The 19,465-nt window shown below is 53.8% G+C and overlaps 1 protein-coding gene across 2 annotated transcripts in view; it reads left to right on the forward strand.

Annotated features, from left to right (window-relative positions):
- Positions 1-17,080: 17,080 nt before the first annotated feature.
- Positions 17,081-19,465, forward strand: part of LRP5 (LDL receptor related protein 5) — a 137,664-nt gene continuing 135,279 nt past the window's right edge. For both annotated transcript variants that reach the window (XM_016921396.3, XM_024347283.3), the window contains exon 1: positions 17,081-17,336. In XM_016921396.3, the coding sequence (XP_016776885.1) occupies positions 17,249-17,336 (88 nt within the window). In that variant the 5' untranslated portion in view covers positions 17,081-17,248. The remainder of the gene's footprint in view (positions 17,337-19,465) is intronic.

Raw genomic sequence — 19,465 nt, forward strand, 5'->3', positions numbered from 1 at the left:
CCACTCCTGCTAGAGCCTAGGGGCTGCTGTTCCCTCTAGGACTCCACCAGGGAGCAGGAGGGGCCTTCACGGGGCTGGTGCAGACCTAAGACCTCCCACGCTTGCCCTCAGCCAGAGCCCTGAGACCCACACCCTCCTCTGCCACCTCCAGAAAAAGCCTCCGGTCCTGGACACCTTTGATGACTTCCTTTCCCATCCGTGCTGCTGGAGATGTCTACACTAGGAACTCACTGGGATGGACCTGTGTCCTGCAGGAAGGGCGGAGTGAGAGCCGGCCAGTGTCTGAGCTCCAGGAATGGCAAAGAGGAAGCTGCACAATATTTCCCAGGTCAGAGCCCTCCTTAGGGACATCCGCCGTCCCGATCTTGCCCCTGCAGCCTCTCTACCTGAAAGTCCCTATCCCCCTCCACACTCCACCAACCAGCTGCCCCTGGTCCCAGACTTGGACGTCCCAAGTCCATGTACACCCCTGCCTCCCCTCGGAGCTCCCACCACAATTTGTGGATGGGCACAGTGGGCAGGTCCTGGAGGCCCCACCCTGCTGTGAAGCTGGAGGGAAGGGGCACGTGGAAGGGCAGTGCTGGATGCAAGGGACAGCTTGGGGACTGGAGGGGCTTGGGTGGAGGCTGCTGGGAGAGGAGTAGCAGCTCAGGGGGAGGCTGGAGGTGGCTCAAGGGGAGAAGGGAGGGGCCCAGCGTGCTGAAGACTGCAGAATCTAGAAGACAGATGCAGCGGGGAATGGCCTTAGCAGGAGGTGAGGGCGGGAGGCAGCCAGTGTAGACAGTGGGGTGGAGTCCTCAGTGTAGATGGCAGGGTGGAGTGCTCAGTGTAGACAGCAGGGTGGAGTGCTCAGTGTAGACGGGGGTATAGAGTGCTCAGGGACCCTGAGGAAGAGCTGAAGGGGAATGGCCAGTCTTTTTTTTTTTTTTTTTTTGAGACAGAGTCTTGTCGCCCAGGCTGGAGTACAGTGGCGCAATCTCAGCTCACTGTAGCCTCCAGGTCATGGGTTCAAGCGATTCTCCTGCCTCAGCCTCCTGAGTAGCTGGGATTACAGGCACCCACCACTACACCTGGCTGATTTTTGTACTTTTAGTGGAGATGGGGTTTCACCATGTTGGCCAAGCTGGTCTCGAACTCCTGACCTCAAGTGATCCGCCCGCCTCAGCCTCCCAAAGTGCTGGGATTGCAGGCGCGAGCCATCGCGCTCCGCCTTTTTTTGTTTATTTGTTTGTTTGTTTGTTTTTTGAGACGGAGTCTTGTTCTGTTGCCAGGTTAGAGTGGAGTGGCGCGATCTTGGCTCACTGCAACCTCTTTCTCCCAGGTTCAAGCGATTCTCCTGCCTCAGCCTCCTAAGTAGCTAGCCACCATGCCCAGTTAATTTTTTTTTTTTTTAGTAGATACAGGGTTTCACCATGCTGGCCAGGATGGTCTCAATCTCTTGACCTCATGATCCACCCGCCTTGGCCTCCCAAAGTGCTGGGAGCCACCCCAAAGTACAGGCGTGAGCCACCGTGCCTGGCCAGGCCTTTGTTTTTAAGAAGGGAGAATCCCGTGGCGTTTACAAGCTGAGGAGATGGAGCTGGCCGAGGATGAGTGAGCTGGAGGGCTCTATGCAGGGGTGACGGCCTGGAGGAGGACAAGGGAGGGGATTAGCCTGGGTTCAGATCCCAGCCTGGCCACTTCCTCGCTGCATGACCCTGGGCAGGGCCATCCCTGTTCTGGCCCTTGCTGTCTCTGGAATTGGTTTGGAGGAATCAGGGGCATTAAGGTGGGACATTCTGCCTCCATTTTGCTTCAAGTACTGAAGGCCTCAGACAGCAAAATAGATGCCCCTGCCCAGGACTCCAAGCTTCAGGGGGCCCCACTTCTGCCCCCATGTGGCCCAGGGGATATGCCCTCAGCACCCAAACCCTCTTTCCAGGCTTTGCACCAAGTACCTGGACTCCAAATTCCCTGCCCAAGCCGCAGAGGCCATACGGATGCCTCCCTCAGACCCACCACAGGGGGACCTCGCCCTTGGTGGGGGCCGGGGGAGGTCCATGGTCCGGCTCCTCCGTCACCGTGCTCCAGCACAGCACCTCAAGCAGTCCAGAAAGTTCTACATGGAGCCGCCTTCCAGGTGTTGTGAGATGTATCTGTCCAGCCAGGGGGATGGGGTGCTCTATTCCATCACTTGTTGGCTGATATATACATTTATTTTTTCTTTACAGTGACTATCCATTATTTTATTTTATTTTAATTAATTCATTAATTTATTTTTTTTTATTTTTTGGAGAGAGAGTTTCGCTCTTGCTTTTGCCCAGGCTGGAGTGCAATGACGCGATCTCGGCTCATCACAACCTCTGCCTCTCGGGTTCAAGCGATTCTCCTGCCTCAGCCTCCCTAGTAGCTGGGATGACAGACGTGCACCACCACGTCTGGCTAATTTTTTTGTATTTTTGGTAGAGACAGGGTTACACCATGTTGGCCAGGCTGGTCTCAAACTCCTGGCCTCAGGTGATCTGCCTACCTTGGCCTCCCAAAATGTTGAGATTACAGATGTGAGCCATCCCTGTCAGGGCCACCGCACCCAGCCTCATAATTTTATTATCTAGATTCAAAATTTGTTAAGGTTTTGCTACCTTTGCCAGAAATGTAAATATTGAAGGTACATTGGGCTGAGTGCAGTGGCTCACGCCTGTGGTCCCAGCTACTTTGGGAGGCTGAGGCAGGAGGATTGCTTGAGCCCAGGAGGTTGAGGCTGCAGTGAGCTGTGATTGTGCCACTGCACTCCAGCCTGGGCAACAGAGCAAGACCCTGTCTCTAAAAAATAATAAATAAATAAAAATAAACGTGATGTTGCCAACAGCATGATGCTTTCCATGAGAGTTCAAAAGAGATCTCCTGAGAACATTCTGCCACAGAAACAGAATCATTTGTCACACCTGCAAAATACTAACAATTCTTATTTTTATTTTTATTTTTTTTTGAGATGGAGTCTCACTCTGTCGCCCAGGCTGGAGTGCAGTGGTGTGATCTCGGCTCACTGCAAGCTCCACCTCCCAGGTTCACACCATTCTTCTCCTGCCCCAGCCTCCTGAGTAGCTGGGACTACAGGCGCCCGCCACCATGCCTGGCTAATTTTTTTTGTATTTTTTTGTATTTTTTAGTAGAGACGGGGCTTCACCGTGTTAACCAGGATGGTCTCGATCTCCTGACCTCGTGATCCGCCCGCCTCGGCCTCCCAAAGTGCTGGGATTACAGGCGTGACCCACCGCGCCCAGCCATTTTTTGTATTTTTAGTAGAGACGGGGTTTCACCGTGTTAGCCAGGATGGTCTCGATCTCCTGACCTCGTGATCCGCCCGCCTCGGCCTCCCAAAGTGCTGGGATTGCAGGCATGAGCCACCGCGCCTGGCCATTTTTTGTATTTTTAGTAGAGACGGGGTTTCACCGTGTTAAGCAGGATGGTCTCGATCTCCTGACCTCGTGATCCACCCATCTCGGCCTCCCAAAGTGCTGGGATGACAGGCGTGAGCCACCGCGCCCGGCCATTTTTTGTATTTTTAGTAGAGACGGGGTTTCACCGTGTTAGCCAGGATGGTCTCGATCTCCTGACCTCGTGATCCGCCCGTCTCGGCCTCCCAAAGTGCTGGGATTGCAGGCGTGAGCCACCGCGCCCGGCCCACAATTCTTAATAGCATCAGACCTATTTTTAAGCAGGACATGATCAATCAGCCTATGTCTTTCATCTATTTTTGCCTGGAAAAATCCCTCTACCTTTCTGTAAATGGCATTGATGTGCTGAGGCATGGTTTAAGACTTGTGAGTGGGGCCAGGCACAGTGGCTCACGCCTGTAATCCCAGCACTTTGGGAGGCCAAGGCGGGCAGATCACTTGAGGTCAGGAGTTCAAGACCAGCCTGGCCATCTCATCTCTACTAGAAATACAAAAAATTAGCTGGGTGTGGTGGTGCCACCTGTAGTCCCAGCTACTCAGGAGGCTGAGGCAGGGGGATCACTTGAACCCAGAAGGCAGAGGTTGCAGTGAGCTAAGATGGCGCCACTGTACTCCAGCCCTGATGACAGAGCAAGACTCCATCTCAAAAAAAAAAAAAAAGACTTGTAAGTGACAAGCCCGGTCCTGGGGCCTGCTCTGTGTTCCTGTCCTGGGTTCCACCCATGCTTGCGGGGAGGGGGCCTGCAGAAGGAAACCTGACTCCACCAGCCCCAGAGTGACCAACTTGCTCCTGTTTGCTCCAGACTTTTGCAGTTTTATTCCTGAAAATGCCCCCTCAGTTCTAGGTAAACCAGGATGGTCGGTTGCCCTAGTTAGCCCACCATCCACCTTGAGAATCTAACAGCGGAGTGGGTGAGGCGGGAAGGAGAGAGAGGCTTGGGGACTTGTCCCTCTCTTGTTCATCTCAGGCCTGGCAAGAAAGGACATGTGTCCCCTGGAGATGGGTTGGGGGCATGACACACATGTCTGGTGTTTGCTCTGATCAAAGGCAAGGCTGTGGCTGTAGCTGTCTGGCGGGCCGTGGCGCTGAACAGGTGGCCTCGCTGGCACAAGCTGCCTTTCCCAGATGATCAGGAAAAGGTGTGTTCCCGGGGACCAGATGCTTCTGAGCAATGTCCAAGGTGCCCACAAGAGCCTGTGAGGGATGACTCAGCACTGGGAATCCATAAACCCACAAGGCCCCAGAGCCAGGTCATGGGGTGCTGGGCCTCCTGGGGTGGCCTTTCCTACTCCCTCTGTTCCTCCTTGAGGAGCGGAGGCAGCTGAGGTGGGAGGAACACGTGCAGAAAGAGAGAAGGAGCTGGCCTGGCCTTTCTCCATGGTGGCTTCCCTGCTGCAACTTCCCAAAGATGCAGCTTTAAATAAACTTAAGTTATTTATGTATTTATGTATTTATTTATTTATTTATTTATTGAGACAGGATCTTGCTCTGTTGCCCAAGCTGGACTGCAGTGATGTGATCACAGCTCACTGCAGCCTCAACCTCCTGGGTTCAAGTGATCCTCTTGCCTCAGCCTCCCGATTAGCTGGAACCACAGGCTTGCACCACCAGGCCTGGCTAACTTTTGTATTTTTTGCAGAGACAGGGTCTTGCCATTTTGGTCTTGAACTCCTAGACTGGTCTTGAATTCCTGCGTTCAAGCAATCCTCCCACTTCAGCCTCCCGAGTAGCCAGGACTACAGGTGCATGTCACCACACAGGACTAACTTTCATATTTTTTATAGAGACAAAGTCTTGCTGTGTTGACAAGGCTAGCCTCAAACTCTTGGGCTCAAGCAATCCTCCTGCCTTGGCCTCCCAAAGTGCTGGGATTACAGGTGTGGACCACTGCACCTGGTTGAGAATTTTGATCATTAAACTGGAACTAGAGTTGCAGCTCCTGAATTGAGTCCACTCTTGGGACTAGAAGTGACCCAAGGACTCCACTGCACCTAAGAGTGACGGGAGAGGGACAGCAGCTGCCCAGCTTTTCATCCAGGTGTGGGGAAAGGTGCTTCCTGCCCCAGCGCCGAGGGGTCCTGTGTGTCCCTGAGTTCATGTCACGGTTCCTGGCCCTCAGTAAATGCCAGATACAGGTCTCCTCCAGGTCACAAACAACCAGCCCATGATTGGTCCAGGGGGCAAGTTTCCAGGCTCGCCCCATGGGCCTGGGCAGCCACAGCCGCAGGCTGGGCCCCACGCTCCACCCACTTTCTCCGACCACTTCTGGGCACCATTCTCTCCCACTTCTCCTCGCTGACCTCTGAACTTGGAGGTCTCCAAGGCTGAGCCCTTGAACCTCTTTCTTCAGTTGCTTCTCTGGGATCATGGCCTTAAATACTGAAGATTCCACATTGCCATGGCCAGACCAGACCTTTCCTTGGACTGCAGACCTGGCTTACTCCACCCTTTTTCGAGGAGTCTAACAGAATCTCCATGGGATGAGTTCAGGCTAAGTATCCACATCCCACCCCGTTCTGTGCCCTAGACTGTTCCTCCTGGGGCCTCTCCCCTTCCGTTCCCCCATCACGTGTAACCCCAGTGAGCAGCAGCCCCGCCTTCCGGAGGCTCAGGCCAAATGCGTTGACGTCATCCTGGACTCCCCCTTCTCTCAGCCTGGACATTGCTCTCCACACCCATTCTGCCCTCACAGAGACCCAGAATCCAGTCACTTCTCACTGTCTCTGCTGCTGCCATCCTGGTCACCATCATTTTGAACTTGGGCCATTGCAATGGCTCCGCCACTGGCCTCCTAGGTTTCTCTCTCGCCCCCTTCCATCTACAGTATTTCCCACACCACAGCAGAGAGATGCTGAAAACAGAAATCAGCCGGGTGCAGTGGCTCATGCCTATAATCCCAGCACTTTGGGAGGCCAAGGCGGGTGATCACTTGAGGCTGGAAGTTCTAGACCAGCCTGGCCAACATGGTGAAACCCCGTCTCTACTAAAAATACAAAAATTAAGTGGGCGTGGTGGCAGGTGCCTGTAATCCCAGCTGCTCGGGAGGCTGAGGCAGGAGAATCGCTTGAACCTGGGAGGCAGAAGTTGCAGTGAGTTGAGATAGCACTGCACTCCAGCCTGGACAACAGAGACCCTGTCTCAAAAAAAAAGAAAAAAAATCAAATGACATGCTCCCCTGTTTCTGGCTCTCTGAGGGTTCCCCATCTCACTCTGAGGAAAGCAGGCTTTGCTGCTCTCTGATGGTGGCTCTCTGCACTCCAGCCCCTCCAGCCCTCGCTGCACCTCAGGGCCTTTGTACTGGCCTCCCCCAGGGCTGCAAGCTTGTTCCCTCCCTTCCTTCAGTCCCTTCCTCTCCTTCCTAGTGCAGCCTTCCTCATCCTCAACCCTCCTACGTTGCTTTGTCTTCTAAAGCTGGCATCACCCTCTCCCCTCTGGAGCATGGGTGGGTAAACACTTCTGTAAAGGGGCAGATAGGAAATATTTTCAGCTTCACAGGCCTTACAGTCTCCGTTGCAGCTACTAATTTTGCCATCATAGTGTAAAAAACAGTCAGAAATGTGGCTGGGCACGGTGGCTCATGCCTGTAATCCCAGCACTTTGGGAGGCCAAGGCGAGTGGATCACAAGGTGAGGAGTTCAAGACCAGCCTGGCCAAGATGGTTAAACCCCGTCTCTACTAAAAATACAAAAAAATTAGCCACATGTGGTGGTGGGCACCTGTAATCCCAGCTACTCATGAGGCTGAGGCAGAGAACTGCTTGAACCTGGAAGGCGGAGGTTGCAGTAAGCTGAGATCATGCCACTGTACTCCAGCCTGGGTGACAGAGCAAGACTCTGTCTCCAAAAACAAAACAAAACAAAACAAAACAAACAAACAAAAAAAAACAGTCAGAAATGCTACCCTGGGTGATACAGTTTGAATATATTTCCCCCAAAATCTCATGTTGAAATGTAACCCCCCATGTTGGATGTGGGGCCTGGTGGGAGGTGTTTGGGTCATGAGGGAAGACTCCTTGTGGCTTGGTCCTGTCCTCATGATAGTGAGTTTTCACAAGATCTGGTTGTTTCGCCCCGAGGCCTCCCGAGAAGCTGAGCAGATGCCGGTGCCATGCTTGTATAGCCTGCGGAACCATGAGCCAAATAAACCTCTTTTCTTTAGAAATTACCCAGTCTCAGGTTTTCCTTTATAGCCACATAAGAATGGCCTAACACACAAAATTGGTACCAGGAGTGGAGCACTACTATACAGATACTTGAAAATGTCGGAGTAACTTGGTACTGGGGAACGGGCAGAGGTTGGAAGAGTTTGGAGGGCTCAGAAGAAGACAGGAAAATGAGGGGAAGTTTGGAACCTCTTAGAGACTGGTTAAAAGATTGTGACCAAAATGCTGATAGTGATATGGACAAGCCAAGGCCAGGGTGATGAGTCTCAGATGGAAATGAGGAACTTATTGGGAACTGGAGCAAAGGTCACTTTCGTTATGCCTTAGCAAATAATTTGGCTGTATTATTTTCATGCCCTAGGGATCTGTTGAAGTTTGAACATAAGAGGGATGACCCAGGACATCTGGGGGAAGACATTTCTTCCCTTCCTCCTTCCTTCCTTCCTTTCGAGATCAAATCTTATTCTGTCACTAGGCTGGAGTGCAGTGGCATGATCTGGGCTCACTGCAACCTCTGCCTCCCAGGTTCAAGTAATTCTCCTGCCTCAGCCTCTCCAGTAGCTGGGACTACAGGTGTGCGCCACCACACCAAGCTAATTTTTTTGTATTTTTAGTAGAGATGGGTTTCACCATGTTGACCAGGATGGTCTCGATCTCCTGATCTCGTGATCTGCCCACCTAGGCCTCCCAAAGTGCTGGGATTACAAGTGTGAGCCACCAAGTGTGGCCATAAATTTTGAAGCAGCAAAGCATTCAAGATGTGGCCCGGCTTCTTTGAATTCCCTATGCTCAAATGCAGGAGCAAATAAATGAATTAAAGTTAGAAGTTATATTTAAAGGTAAAACAGAGCATAAAAGTTTGGAAAATTTGCAGCCTGGCCATGTGACAAAAGAAAGAAAAAGCTTTTTCAGGAGAGGAGTTCAAGCCGGCGGTGGAGTAACCTCTTGCTAGAGGATTTGCATAACTAAAAAGGAGCCGACTGCCAATAACTGAGACAATAGGAAATAGGCCTCAGGGGCAAAAAGGCCTCAAAGGCATTTCATAGATCTTCCACAACCCTCCCATCACAGGCCCAGAGGATGAGGAGGAAAGAATGGTTTCATTGTCCAGGCACAGGGCCCTGCTGCTCTGCACAGCCTCAGGACACTGCTCCCTGCCTGCATCTAGACTGTTCCAGCTCCAGCCTTGGCTCAAAGGGCCATAGTCACAGCTCAGGCTGCTGCTTCAGAGGGTTCCAGCCATACACCTTGGCAGCTTCCATGTGGTGTTAAGCCTGTAGGTGTGCAGAGTGCAAGAGTGAAGGAGGCTTGACACCATCCACCTAGATGTCAGAGGATGTATGAGAGAGCCTGGGAGCCCAGGAAGAAGGCTGCTGCAGGGGCAGAGCCTTCCCATTGGAGGGGAAATGTGGGGTTGGAGGCCCCACATAGAGTCCCCACTGGGACAATGCCTAGTGGAGCTGCGGGACGGGGCTGCCACCATCCACACCCCAGAATGGTAGATCACCAGCAGCTTGCACCCTGCACCTGGAAAAGCCGCAGGCCCTCATCTCCAATCTGTAAGAGCAGCCATGGGGACTGAATTCTGCAAAGCCGCAGGAACAGAGCTGCCCAAGGCCTTGGGAGCCTGCCCCTTGCACCAGTGTGCCCTGGCTATGGGACATGGAGTTTAAGGAGGTTATTTTGGAGCTTTAAGATTGAATGATTGCTCTGCTGGGTTTTGGACTTGCTTGGGGCCTATAGCCCCTTTCTTTTGACCGATTTCTCCCTTTTGGAACAGGAATGTTTACCTAATGCCTATGGCCCCATTGTATCTCAGCAGTAAATAACTGTTTTCATTTTTACAGGCTTGTAGGTGAAAGGAACTCATCTTCAGATGAGACGTTGGACTTGGGAGTGGGATTTTCGAGTTAATGCTGGGATGAGTTAAGACTTTGGGGGGCTACTGGGAAGGCATGACTATATTTTGCAATGTGAGAAGAACATGAGATCTGGGGGGCCGGGGTGGAATGATATAGTTTGGATATTTGTCCCCCCAAACCTCATGTTGAACTATAATTCCCAATGTTGGGGGTGGGGCCTAGTGGGAGGTTTGGGTCATGGGGGCAGACCCCTCGTGGCTTGGTGCTGTCCTTGCAATGGTGAGTTCTCGTGAGATCTGCTCATTTAAAAGTGTGCACACCTCCCTGCTCTCTCTCTCTCTCGCTCCTGCTTTTGCTGTGTGATGCACCTGCTCTGGCTCTGCCTTCCATGATGAGTAAAAGCTCCCTGAAGCCTTCCCAGAAACCAAGCAGATGCCGGCACCATGCTTGTACAGCCTGCAGAACCGGGAGCCAGTTAACCCCTTTCTTTATAAACTACCCAGTCTCAGGTGTTTATTTGTTTTTTATTTATTTTGAGACAGGGTTTCTCTCTTGTCTCCCAGGCTGGAGTGCAGTGGCACAATCTTGGCTCACTACAACCTCCTCCTCCCGGGCGCAAGTGATTCTCCTGCCTCGGCCTCCTGAGTAGCTGGGACTACAGGTGCACGCCACCACGCCTGGCTAATTTTCATATTTTCAGCAGAAATGGGGTTTCACCATGTTGTCCAGGCTGGTCTTGAACTCCTGACCTCAAGTGATCCACTCGCCTTGGCCTCCCAAAGTGCTGGGATTACAGGCGTGAGCCACCATGCCCGGCCTCAGGTATTTCTTTATAGTAATACAAGAATGGCCTAACACACTGCACAAGCCACTACCTCTCTGACTTCAGTTTCCTTTTCTGTAAGATGGGTTTGTGAAGATTAGGTACTGTATTAGTTTCCTGTGGCTGCCATAACAAATTACCACAAATCTGGTGGCTTAAAACAACAGCAGTTGATTATCTCACAGTGCTGGAGGCCAGAAGTCCGAGGTGGAGGTGTTGGCAGGGCTGTGCTCCGTCTGGAGGCTCTAGGGGAGGCTTCTTCCTACCTCTTCCAACTTCTGGGGCTCCAGGTATTCCTTGGCTTGTGGCTGCATGGCTCCAACCTCTGCCTCATCTTCACATGGCCTTTTTTCCTTCACTCTCCTCTTCTGTCTCAGATCTCTGTCTGCTTTTCTTTTCTTTTATGAGATGGAGTTTCACTTTTCTCCCTCAGGCTGGAGTGCAGTGGCGCGATCTTGGCTCACTGCAACCTCCGCCTCCCAGGTGCAAGCCATTCTCCTGCCTCAGCTTCCTGAGTAGCTGGGATTACAGGCACCCGCCACCATGCCTTGCTAATTTTTGTATTTTTAGTAGAGATGGGATTTCATCATGTTGGCCAGGCTGCTCTCGAACTCATGACCTTAGGTGATCCACCCACCTCGGCCTCTCAAAGTGCTGGGATTACAGGCTTGAGCCACTGTGCCCAGCCTCTGCTTTTCTTTTCTAAGGACCATTTGTCCTTGGATGCAGGGTCCACCTGGATAATCCACGATGAGCTCCTCATCTCAAGATCTCTAACTTAATGACACCTGGGAAGACCCTTTTCCTAACTTGGTTAACATTCACAGGTCCCAGGGATTAGGATGTGGATACATCTTTTTGAAGGCCACTGTTCAATCCACTGTATGTGTCTTTAAAACACTTATAAATGAGAATGAAGCCTGAATGTCAACTCCTTCATCTGCAGTGAAAAAATAAGACTGCTCTGTGGACCAGACTACTTAGTTTTATTTTTCACTGCAGATTATTTTTCACTACTCATGTGGGCCTGCCCAGGGCATTCTTTCCCAGGAGGCAAGTTATGTGGCAAGCAAAATGATCAGGAGAGTCAAACAAACAGCTGCAGAAACGGATGGACGATGACTGTCAGAAGGAGGAGAGAAGTGGAGGGTGACAGCCGAGGTGAGTGCCTGGCTCATTCATCCTCACTCCCTCTCTTGAATCCATGTTAATCACAATTTACATGAATGTAGTGCTTTAAAATTAAGGTATATAGAGAAACCCCATCTCTACTAAAAATACAAAATTAGCCGGGTGTGGTGGCGCATGCCTGTAATCCCAGCTACTCGGGAGGCTGAGGCAGGAGAATCGCTTGAACCCGGGAGGTGGAGGTTGCAGCGAGCCAAGATCTTGCCATTGCACTCCAGCCTGGGCAACAAGAACAAAACTCCAACTCAAAAAAAAAAGGTAAGGTAAGGCTTATGCTTATAATCCCAACACTTTGGGAGGCCAGACCAGGAGGATGGCTTGATCCTAGGAGTTCAAGACCAGCCTGGGCAACACAGTGAGACCGCAGCTGTCCCCCATCTCTATAAAAAATTTAGAAAAATTTTTTAAAGTGCTAAAATTACAGGCTTTTTAAAAGTGGTAGGATTATAGGCCGGGGGGTGGCTCATACCTATAATCCTAGCACTTTGGCAGGCTGAGGAAGGTAGATTGCTTAAGCCCTGGAGTTCAAGACCAGCCTGGGCAATATAGTGAATCCCCATCCTTCAAAAATATTAGCTGGGTGTACTGGCACATACCTGTAGTCCCAGCTACTTGGGAGACTGAAGTGTGAGGATCACCTAAGCCCAGGGAGGTTGAGGCTGCAGTGAGCCAAGAGTGCACCACTGCACTCCAGCCTGGGCAACAGAGTGAAACCTTGTCTCAAAAGAAAAAATTATCCAGGTGCGGTGGTGCATGCCTGTAGTTCCAGCTACTTGGGAGGCTGTGGTAGGAGGATCACTTGAGCCTGGGAGGTTAAGGCTGTAGTGAGCCGTAATCACACCACTGCACTCCAGCCTGGGTGAGACAGCTAGACATTATCTTAAAATAAATGAAAAATAAAAGTAAGGTAGAAAGAGTATTTTTAAAAGTCTTATTGGAGGTTCACATCAGCACTGAGAGATAAGAAATAGAGCAGATATCATGATTCCCACTTTATGAATGCAGAAACTGAGTCCCAGAGAGGTGAATCCAGCCTGTGTCCTTCACACCCCAGCTGGCTCATAGAAACCATGGCCTGTTACCAACCAAGCCCTCCAGAGCCCAGCACTGTAGGCCGATGGCGGCCTTCCCTGGCCTGCTCCTGGGGCAGGTTGCTGAGAAGCATTGCCTGTTTTGGGGAGAGGCCTGCGGCGGCCTGAGGAATGAGCCTGGCAGTGGGCACTCTCACTGGGGCCTCCTCCGGCGCTGCCCTCAGGAAGATTCTGTGGCTCCGAAAGCCCCAGGGGCACCTCTGACCACAGCAGTCGGTCCTGCCGGGTTGGGGGGGCTCTTGTGCCCAGCGTAACTTCACAGAGCCAGCACGTTCCAGCCTGGGAGGGAAACCAAAAGGCACTTTGCCCAAGTGTCACAGGGCTGAAACGGCATCCTCATGGGCCCCTGTCCCCGGAAGCAATGAGATTGGACAGGTGCTGAGCCCCTGTTACTTCATTGGGATGGACTTGCATCTAAGGAACGAACTGAGAGTGAACATTTCCAAATTTGAGGCCTAAGAAAAGTTTGTTGGCCTGATGAGCCGTGACAGGCAACCGTCTGGGGAAGTGGAAGCTCAGCACATCCTCCGGCTACTTATTATGTTACTGAAGGGTCTAAAAATGACTGTCCTTGGGGTGCTGGAATCCTGCAGAATAAAATAGTGCTGAATTTTAATTCATTCTTTGCAAATGAATGTTCTCAAGGCTCCGGTTGGAGTCAGGCACCCTGGGACCTTGCAGTAGTGTGCTTTGGGTCCCAGGTCACAGCACAGCCCCTTTCTTTTTTTTTTTTCTTTTTTGAGATGGAGTCTTGCTCTGTCGCCCAGGCTGGAGTGCAGTGGCGTGATATCGGCTCATTGCAACCTCTGCCTCCCAGGTTCAAGTGATTCTCCCGCCTCAGCCTCCCGAGTAGTTGGGATTACAGGCGCCCGCCACCAAGCCCAACTAATCAGCTAATTTTTTTTTTTTTTTTTTTTTTTTTGAGATGGAGTCTCACTCTGTCGCCCAGGCTGGAGTGCAGTGGCGCAATCTCGGCTCACTGCAAGCTCCGCCTCCCAGGTTCACGCCATTCTCCTGCCTCAGCTTCCCAAGTAGCTGGGACTACAGGTGCCCGCCACCACGCCCGGCTAATTTTTTGTATTTTAAGTAGAGATGGAGTTTCACCATGTTAGCCAGGATGGTCTCGATCTCCTGACCTCGTGATCCACCCACCTCAGCCTCCCAAAGTGCTGGGATTACAGGCATGAGCCACCTCACCTGGCCTTTTTTTTCTTTTTTTTAGAGATGGAGTCTTGCTCTGTCGCCCAAGCTGGAGCATAGTGGCTCAATCTCGGCTCACTGCAACCTCTGCCTCCTGGGTTCTAGCAACTCTCCTGCCTCAGCCTCTCGAGTAGCTGGGATTACAGGCGCATGCTGCCATGCCCAGCTAATTTTTTGTATTTTTAGTAGAAACGGGGGTTTTACCATGTTGCCTAGGCTGGTTTTGAACTCCTGACCTCGTGATCCACCCTCCTCGGCCTCCCAAAGTGCTGGGATTATAGGCGTGAGTCACCGCATCCAGCCCACAGTCCCTTTCCTCTCTGGGAGTCTCTGGTGGCCCCTTCATAATGCTTTTTTTTTTTTTTAATTCTTGGTACATTTTCTATGTAATCATTTCAATAACTGACTGTCCAGTAGAGTCTTTAGTTTTTCTGTATCCCTTCCCAAATTTAGAAACCTGACTTGAACTTTGGGCCAGTTGTAATGTGTCCTCTATGACAGGCCATCCTGGGCCCCCTTCCCTTCGTTCCTGTGGCCGGAGCCCTGAGCAGGCCCCATCCACTTGAGTCCAAGAGGCCCTCTCTCCTGGCTGCTACCATTGTACCCACCTGCTGGCCAGGCCCCCACAGGGGCCTCTTTCCTCCTGACAGTCTCATCCCCACTCAGCAGCCAGAGTGCCTTCTTTATAAATGTAGATCAGATCCTTTCACTGTATTTGTTCATCCAACACACATTTACTGAGCACCTACTGTGTGCTAGGCCCTGGCACGGGCACAGGAAACACATCAGGGAATAAAACTACACTCTCTGCTCTCCTGGAGCTTCCATGCTAGTGGAGAGAAGAAAGATACGTAAACATGTAATGAGTCAGGTGGTGATGAGTACAAAGGAGAAAAGTAAAGCAGAGAAATGGAGTAGAAAGTGCTGGCAATAGTGGGTGGTGGTGGTGGGGGGTGTGGTTTGCAATTTTCAACAGGGGTCCTCAGGCCTGACTGAGGAGCTGAAGAGGTAAGAGAGTGAGCCACGAGGCTAAGTGGGGTGAAAGAGTTGGAGCAGAAAAGGTGGGAGGATCACCAGGCATGATGGCCCCTCTCTGTAGTCCTAACTACTAGAGACAGGCTCATGCCTGTCATCCCAGCACTTTGGGAGGCCGAGGCAGGTGGATCATCTGAGGCCAGGAGTTCAAGACCAGCCAGACCAACATGGTGAAACCCTGTCTCTACTAAAAATACAAAAATAAGCTGGGCGTGGTGGCACATGCCTGTAATCCCAGCTACTTGGGAGGCTGAGGCAGGAGAATTGCTTGAGCCTGGGAGGCAGAGGTTGTGGTGAGCCAAGATTGCCCCACTGCACTCCAGCCTGGGCAACAGAGTGAGATCCCATCTCAAAACAAAACAACAAAAGCTAACTACTTGAGAGGCTGAGGTGGGAGGATAGCTTGAGCCCAGGAGTTTGAGGTTGCAATGAGCTACGATCACACCACTATACTCCAGCCTGGGCCACAGAGTGAGACCCTGTCTCAAAAAAAAAAAAAAAAAAAAAAAGAGTCCCAGCAGAGAACAGCAAGCACAAAGGCCCTGAGGCAGGAGTGCACCTGGTGTGTTTGAGAACCCACAGAGACACCACTGTGGCTGGAGCAGGGTGAGATGTGGGAAGGGAGTGGCTAAGGAAGCTGAGAGGTCAAGGAAGAAGTGTGGTTGGAGCAGGCCCTGCAGGTGCCGAAGGCTTTTGCTTCTTTCCTGAGATGGCAGCCCTCACGAGCCCTGGAGCTTCCCTGGCTGCCATGAGATCAGGTGGAAGGGGGTCGAGGCTGCAAGTGGGGACGCATGAGCGGGTGACAGGTGGCAGTAGTAGAAGTGTAAGAAGAGCTGGGAGTCTGGGTCTCTTCTATCTTGAAAATAGAACCCCAGGCTGTGCTGGTAGAGCTGGATGCAGGGTGGAAGAAGGGAAAATATTTTTGCTGCTTAAATCCTAGCCTGGCTTCCCATTGCTCGTGGGGTGCATTCTCGATTCCTCTTCCCCGCCTGAGGTCAGACATGTGCTGGCCCTGGCTGGCCTCTCCTGTACCTTCTACCACCAGCTCCAGCTCATGGCCTGATGTGGTTCCTCCCCCGAATCCAGCGACCGGGCTGCCCTCTGCCCCAGCGCCTCCTCCGTGGATGTCTGCTCTTCCTGAACTGCCCTCCCACCGGACGGCTGCTCCTTGGTAGCAGCTCTAGTGTCCTTCCTTCCCTAAGCCAGTTTCCCCAAACACTGCAGCACAACGCCCTTCATTTCTCATGGCATTCTTCATGGCCTGTCAATGGGGCTTTTGTTGTTTTAATTTTCTGTCTTCTTGTTTTTGTTGGTCTTCCTAGAATATAAACCCCATGAGGGCAGAGGCGTTCAGCCTGACTCCAGCCTGGCAAAGCTGTCACAAATCTGGAGGAACACACACGTTCACGGGCACTCAGTTCTGTGAGGTATTGCAAGCCCTCTCTGAACTTGCAAGGTGGCCATTGCTGTCCCCACTTTACAAGGGAGGAAAGAGTGCTCGGAGAGGTTCTACTTAGACCCGCCAAGGGCACAGTCGTTCTAGAAAGTAGCAGACTGGGAGTTCCAACTTGGGCTTGCTGGTTCCAGAGCCCCTTCTGTGCCCCTTCCAGGCTGTGCCTGGGTGAGATTCTTCTCCTACCAGCACGTCTTCTTCCTGGAGGGTTCAGTGGCTGAGCTGACACCGGTGGGCAAGAGGCCCTGGCAGGCTTGTTGAAGGACTCAAAGGTGGCGTCTGGGAGCCTGGCGGGACTTTCTCCCTGTCAGCCTAGAGGCACTTTTAGAGGAGTGTGTCTGTTTCGCAGTCTTCGTGTCTCATAATTCATAACTAAGGTAGAGGGTACACATTTAGTTTACAGTAAAACCTCAAACCCACCTCCACTCCCAGCCGGCCACTTCTCTCCCTGTTCCCTTCTCTGCCCTCCACAGGTGAGAACAAATGTCCGGGGCCGCCCCGTGGGGCCCCAGGCTGCCCGCCCTGAAACTGCCTCGCTGTGTGCCCTTGGGCAACCCCGCCCTGCTCCGTGCCTCAGTTTCCCCACTCATAGAGGCTCCACAGGTGACACACCTGGCTCCGGGCCCCGATCGGCCGCCGGGCCCCGCGGGGCGGAAACCCCGCGCCGAGCCTCGCGGAGGCACCTCCAGGGCAGGGCGGGGAGCGCGGGGAGGGGCCGCGGGGACCTGGGCCGCTGGGGCCGCCTGGCCGCCGGCCGGCTCCGGGGGGCGCCCGCGGGAGGGCGCGGCCGGCGCGGGGGGCGCGGGCGGCGGCGGCGGGGGGCGGAGACGCGGCGCGGCTTCCGCTCCCGCGCGCCCAGCTCCCTCCTCCCCGTCGTCCTGGTCCGCGGCGCCTGAGGAGGGAGGCGGAGGCGCCGGGAGCCGCGCGAGGAGCCGCCGCCGCCGCGCCATGGAGCCCGAGTGAGCGCGGCGCGGGCCCGTCCGGCCGCCGGACAACATGGAGGCAGCGCCGCCCGGGCCGCCGTGGCCGCTGCTGCTGCTGCTGCTGCTGCTGGCGCTGTGCGGCTGCCCGGCCCCCGCCGCGGGTAGGTGGGCGCAGGCCGGCCTGGGGCCGCGGGTTGCTCGGACAATGGCCCGGGCGGCCCCGCGGCCAAGTGCGCGGGCGCCGCCGCCGTCTCGGAAGCGACTTGGCGAGTTGGGAGCGAGTTCGGGCGCGCGCCCGGGATCCCCCTGCCGTCCCCGGCGTCCCCGCCACGCGCGGGCCCTTTGTCTCCCCACCCGGGCCCTCCCCGGGGACGCTGCGTCCCGGGCTGGCGAGGAGGGCGCGCGGGCGGCGCCCGCTCCGCCAGGTGCGGCGCGGGCGGGTCCTCACCTGCCCGAGCCCGCGGGAAGCCGGGAGCCGAGCCCGCTCTGGGCCCGTGTGGCCCGGGCCGGGCAACGAGCGGGGACTTGGGGCGCGGAGGCGGGCCTGGCCCGGGGAGCCGGTTCGCAAGCCTGTTTCCAGCGGCCGCGCGGCCGCCCCGCGTGCTCCGAGGACGGGCTGAAGTTGCAGCGAGAAAGTTCTGAGCCCGGGTGCGGGGCGGCCTGGCCGGTGGCGCTGCTCCTGTGAGCCGCGTGGCTGTGGGTTTCCAAGCGGACTGACACCTGCCAGGTGCCCGGGCGACCCGAATGCCCCGTGTGGCCGCCGGGTCCCCAGATAGTGTCCATCCCCGGGTCGGCTACGCGGAGGTGACGTGGTCCCAGAGCGCAGGGCAGTGGGGGAGGCAGGCTTGTGCCTCAGTTGTACACTCCCGTGGGGAGAGGTAGGGCCGGGGAACTTTCTCTCCAACTTTTGGTGTTTCCCAGGGGGTGGAGTTGAGGTCAGGAGGACTCAGGAAACTTAAGCAGTCGTGAAACGCTACACATGTTCTTTTAATTTGGAGATTGCCATGTGGTTTTTCAAGCAAGCCTCTTGCTACCTAAATCATTCTCTTCGGATGTGCGTGTTTTGTTTTTCTGGAGTATGGCTGGCCAAGTGGCACGGCCGCAAGTGCCTGTGCACGCCGGGGCTCCTGTTCTGTTTGTGGCAGTTTAGCGGGGAGGACCTCGGGCCCCTTTGTCTGGGCCTCCTTAAGGCAAACAGCTGTCTCCCTGAATATTTCCAGTGTGAATGGTGCAGCGGGGTGGCCCTGTAGTCAGATCCCCCAGGCTGCAGCCTCTGCCTGGAGGTGTGGGGGACAGCGGGGAACAGGAGGAGCTTGGAGTTTGTTTCACGTCCTCCTGCCTCTGACCCAAGCCTAGAGATTCTATGGACAGTTTCACCCCAAATCTGCCTCTTTCAGGAGCGTGTTTACATTGTGGGGCCTTGTCTGGAGCTAGCAAAACAAGGTGAAGACAAAACAGCGACAGTATCTGGGGAGTACAGGCCAGCGCCGCTCCTTTTTCCGGAAATGCCTGGGTCAAGGAGGCAAAAGGGGTTTTGGGGAAGCTGTTTGTTTTAAAGGGGGGGTTTCTAGGCCGACCGCGTTGCCTTTCACCTCATTGCAGTTGTGGGTTTTGTGCACGTTTTGGGGTGATGTTGCTGGAGTCAAATGCCTGTTGTCCATGTGGTTCGAGCCCCTAAGGAGAAAGAATTATAGCTGTAGAGTTCAGTTGTGTGTGAGGCAAAAATAGAGTTGATTATTTTAACATTAGGCAGCAAGGCCTGGGAGCCCCAGCGAATGTGGTGATCCAGGCCTAAAATGGAAGGAAAGGGAGGAATCTTTCTGCAGAACGGTTTTGATGTTATATCCCTGGTTTTCTGTGTGAGATACATGCCTCGGACCTCAGCGAAGCCAGTAAGTGGGCCGCTAATTATTTTTCCTGATTGCTTCCTGTTGCAATTGGAAGCTGTGAACGCACGGAAATGGCTTTGTTCTAGTGGTCCCAGTGCTGAGAACTTCCCCAGCTCCCAAGCCCTAGTCCTCTCTCCTCGGGGCCCAAGTGCTTGTTCCAGGGCCGGCCTGTCCAGGCACCCCCTCTCCCCCTGGAGTTTCCTCCTGTAGATGCCCAAGGCCAAGGCCGGGCCCTCTGGGAGAGCCCAGAAGGGCTGAGTGGGGTTAACCAAGTGCTGTGTGGAGCACCCTGAGAGAGTCCCCTCCAAAGCAGGGCCCCGTGTGTTTAGCTCCCCTCTTCAGTTCCAAGAAATTCGCCGGTGAACCCGATCCAGCATTTGTTCAGCACTTTTCTGGGGAGA

Source organism: Pan troglodytes, chromosome 9 (assembly GCF_028858775.2).
Source record: "Pan troglodytes isolate AG18354 chromosome 9, NHGRI_mPanTro3-v2.0_pri, whole genome shotgun sequence".
In the NCBI taxonomy this organism is placed as follows: Eukaryota; Metazoa; Chordata; class Mammalia; order Primates; family Hominidae; genus Pan; species Pan troglodytes.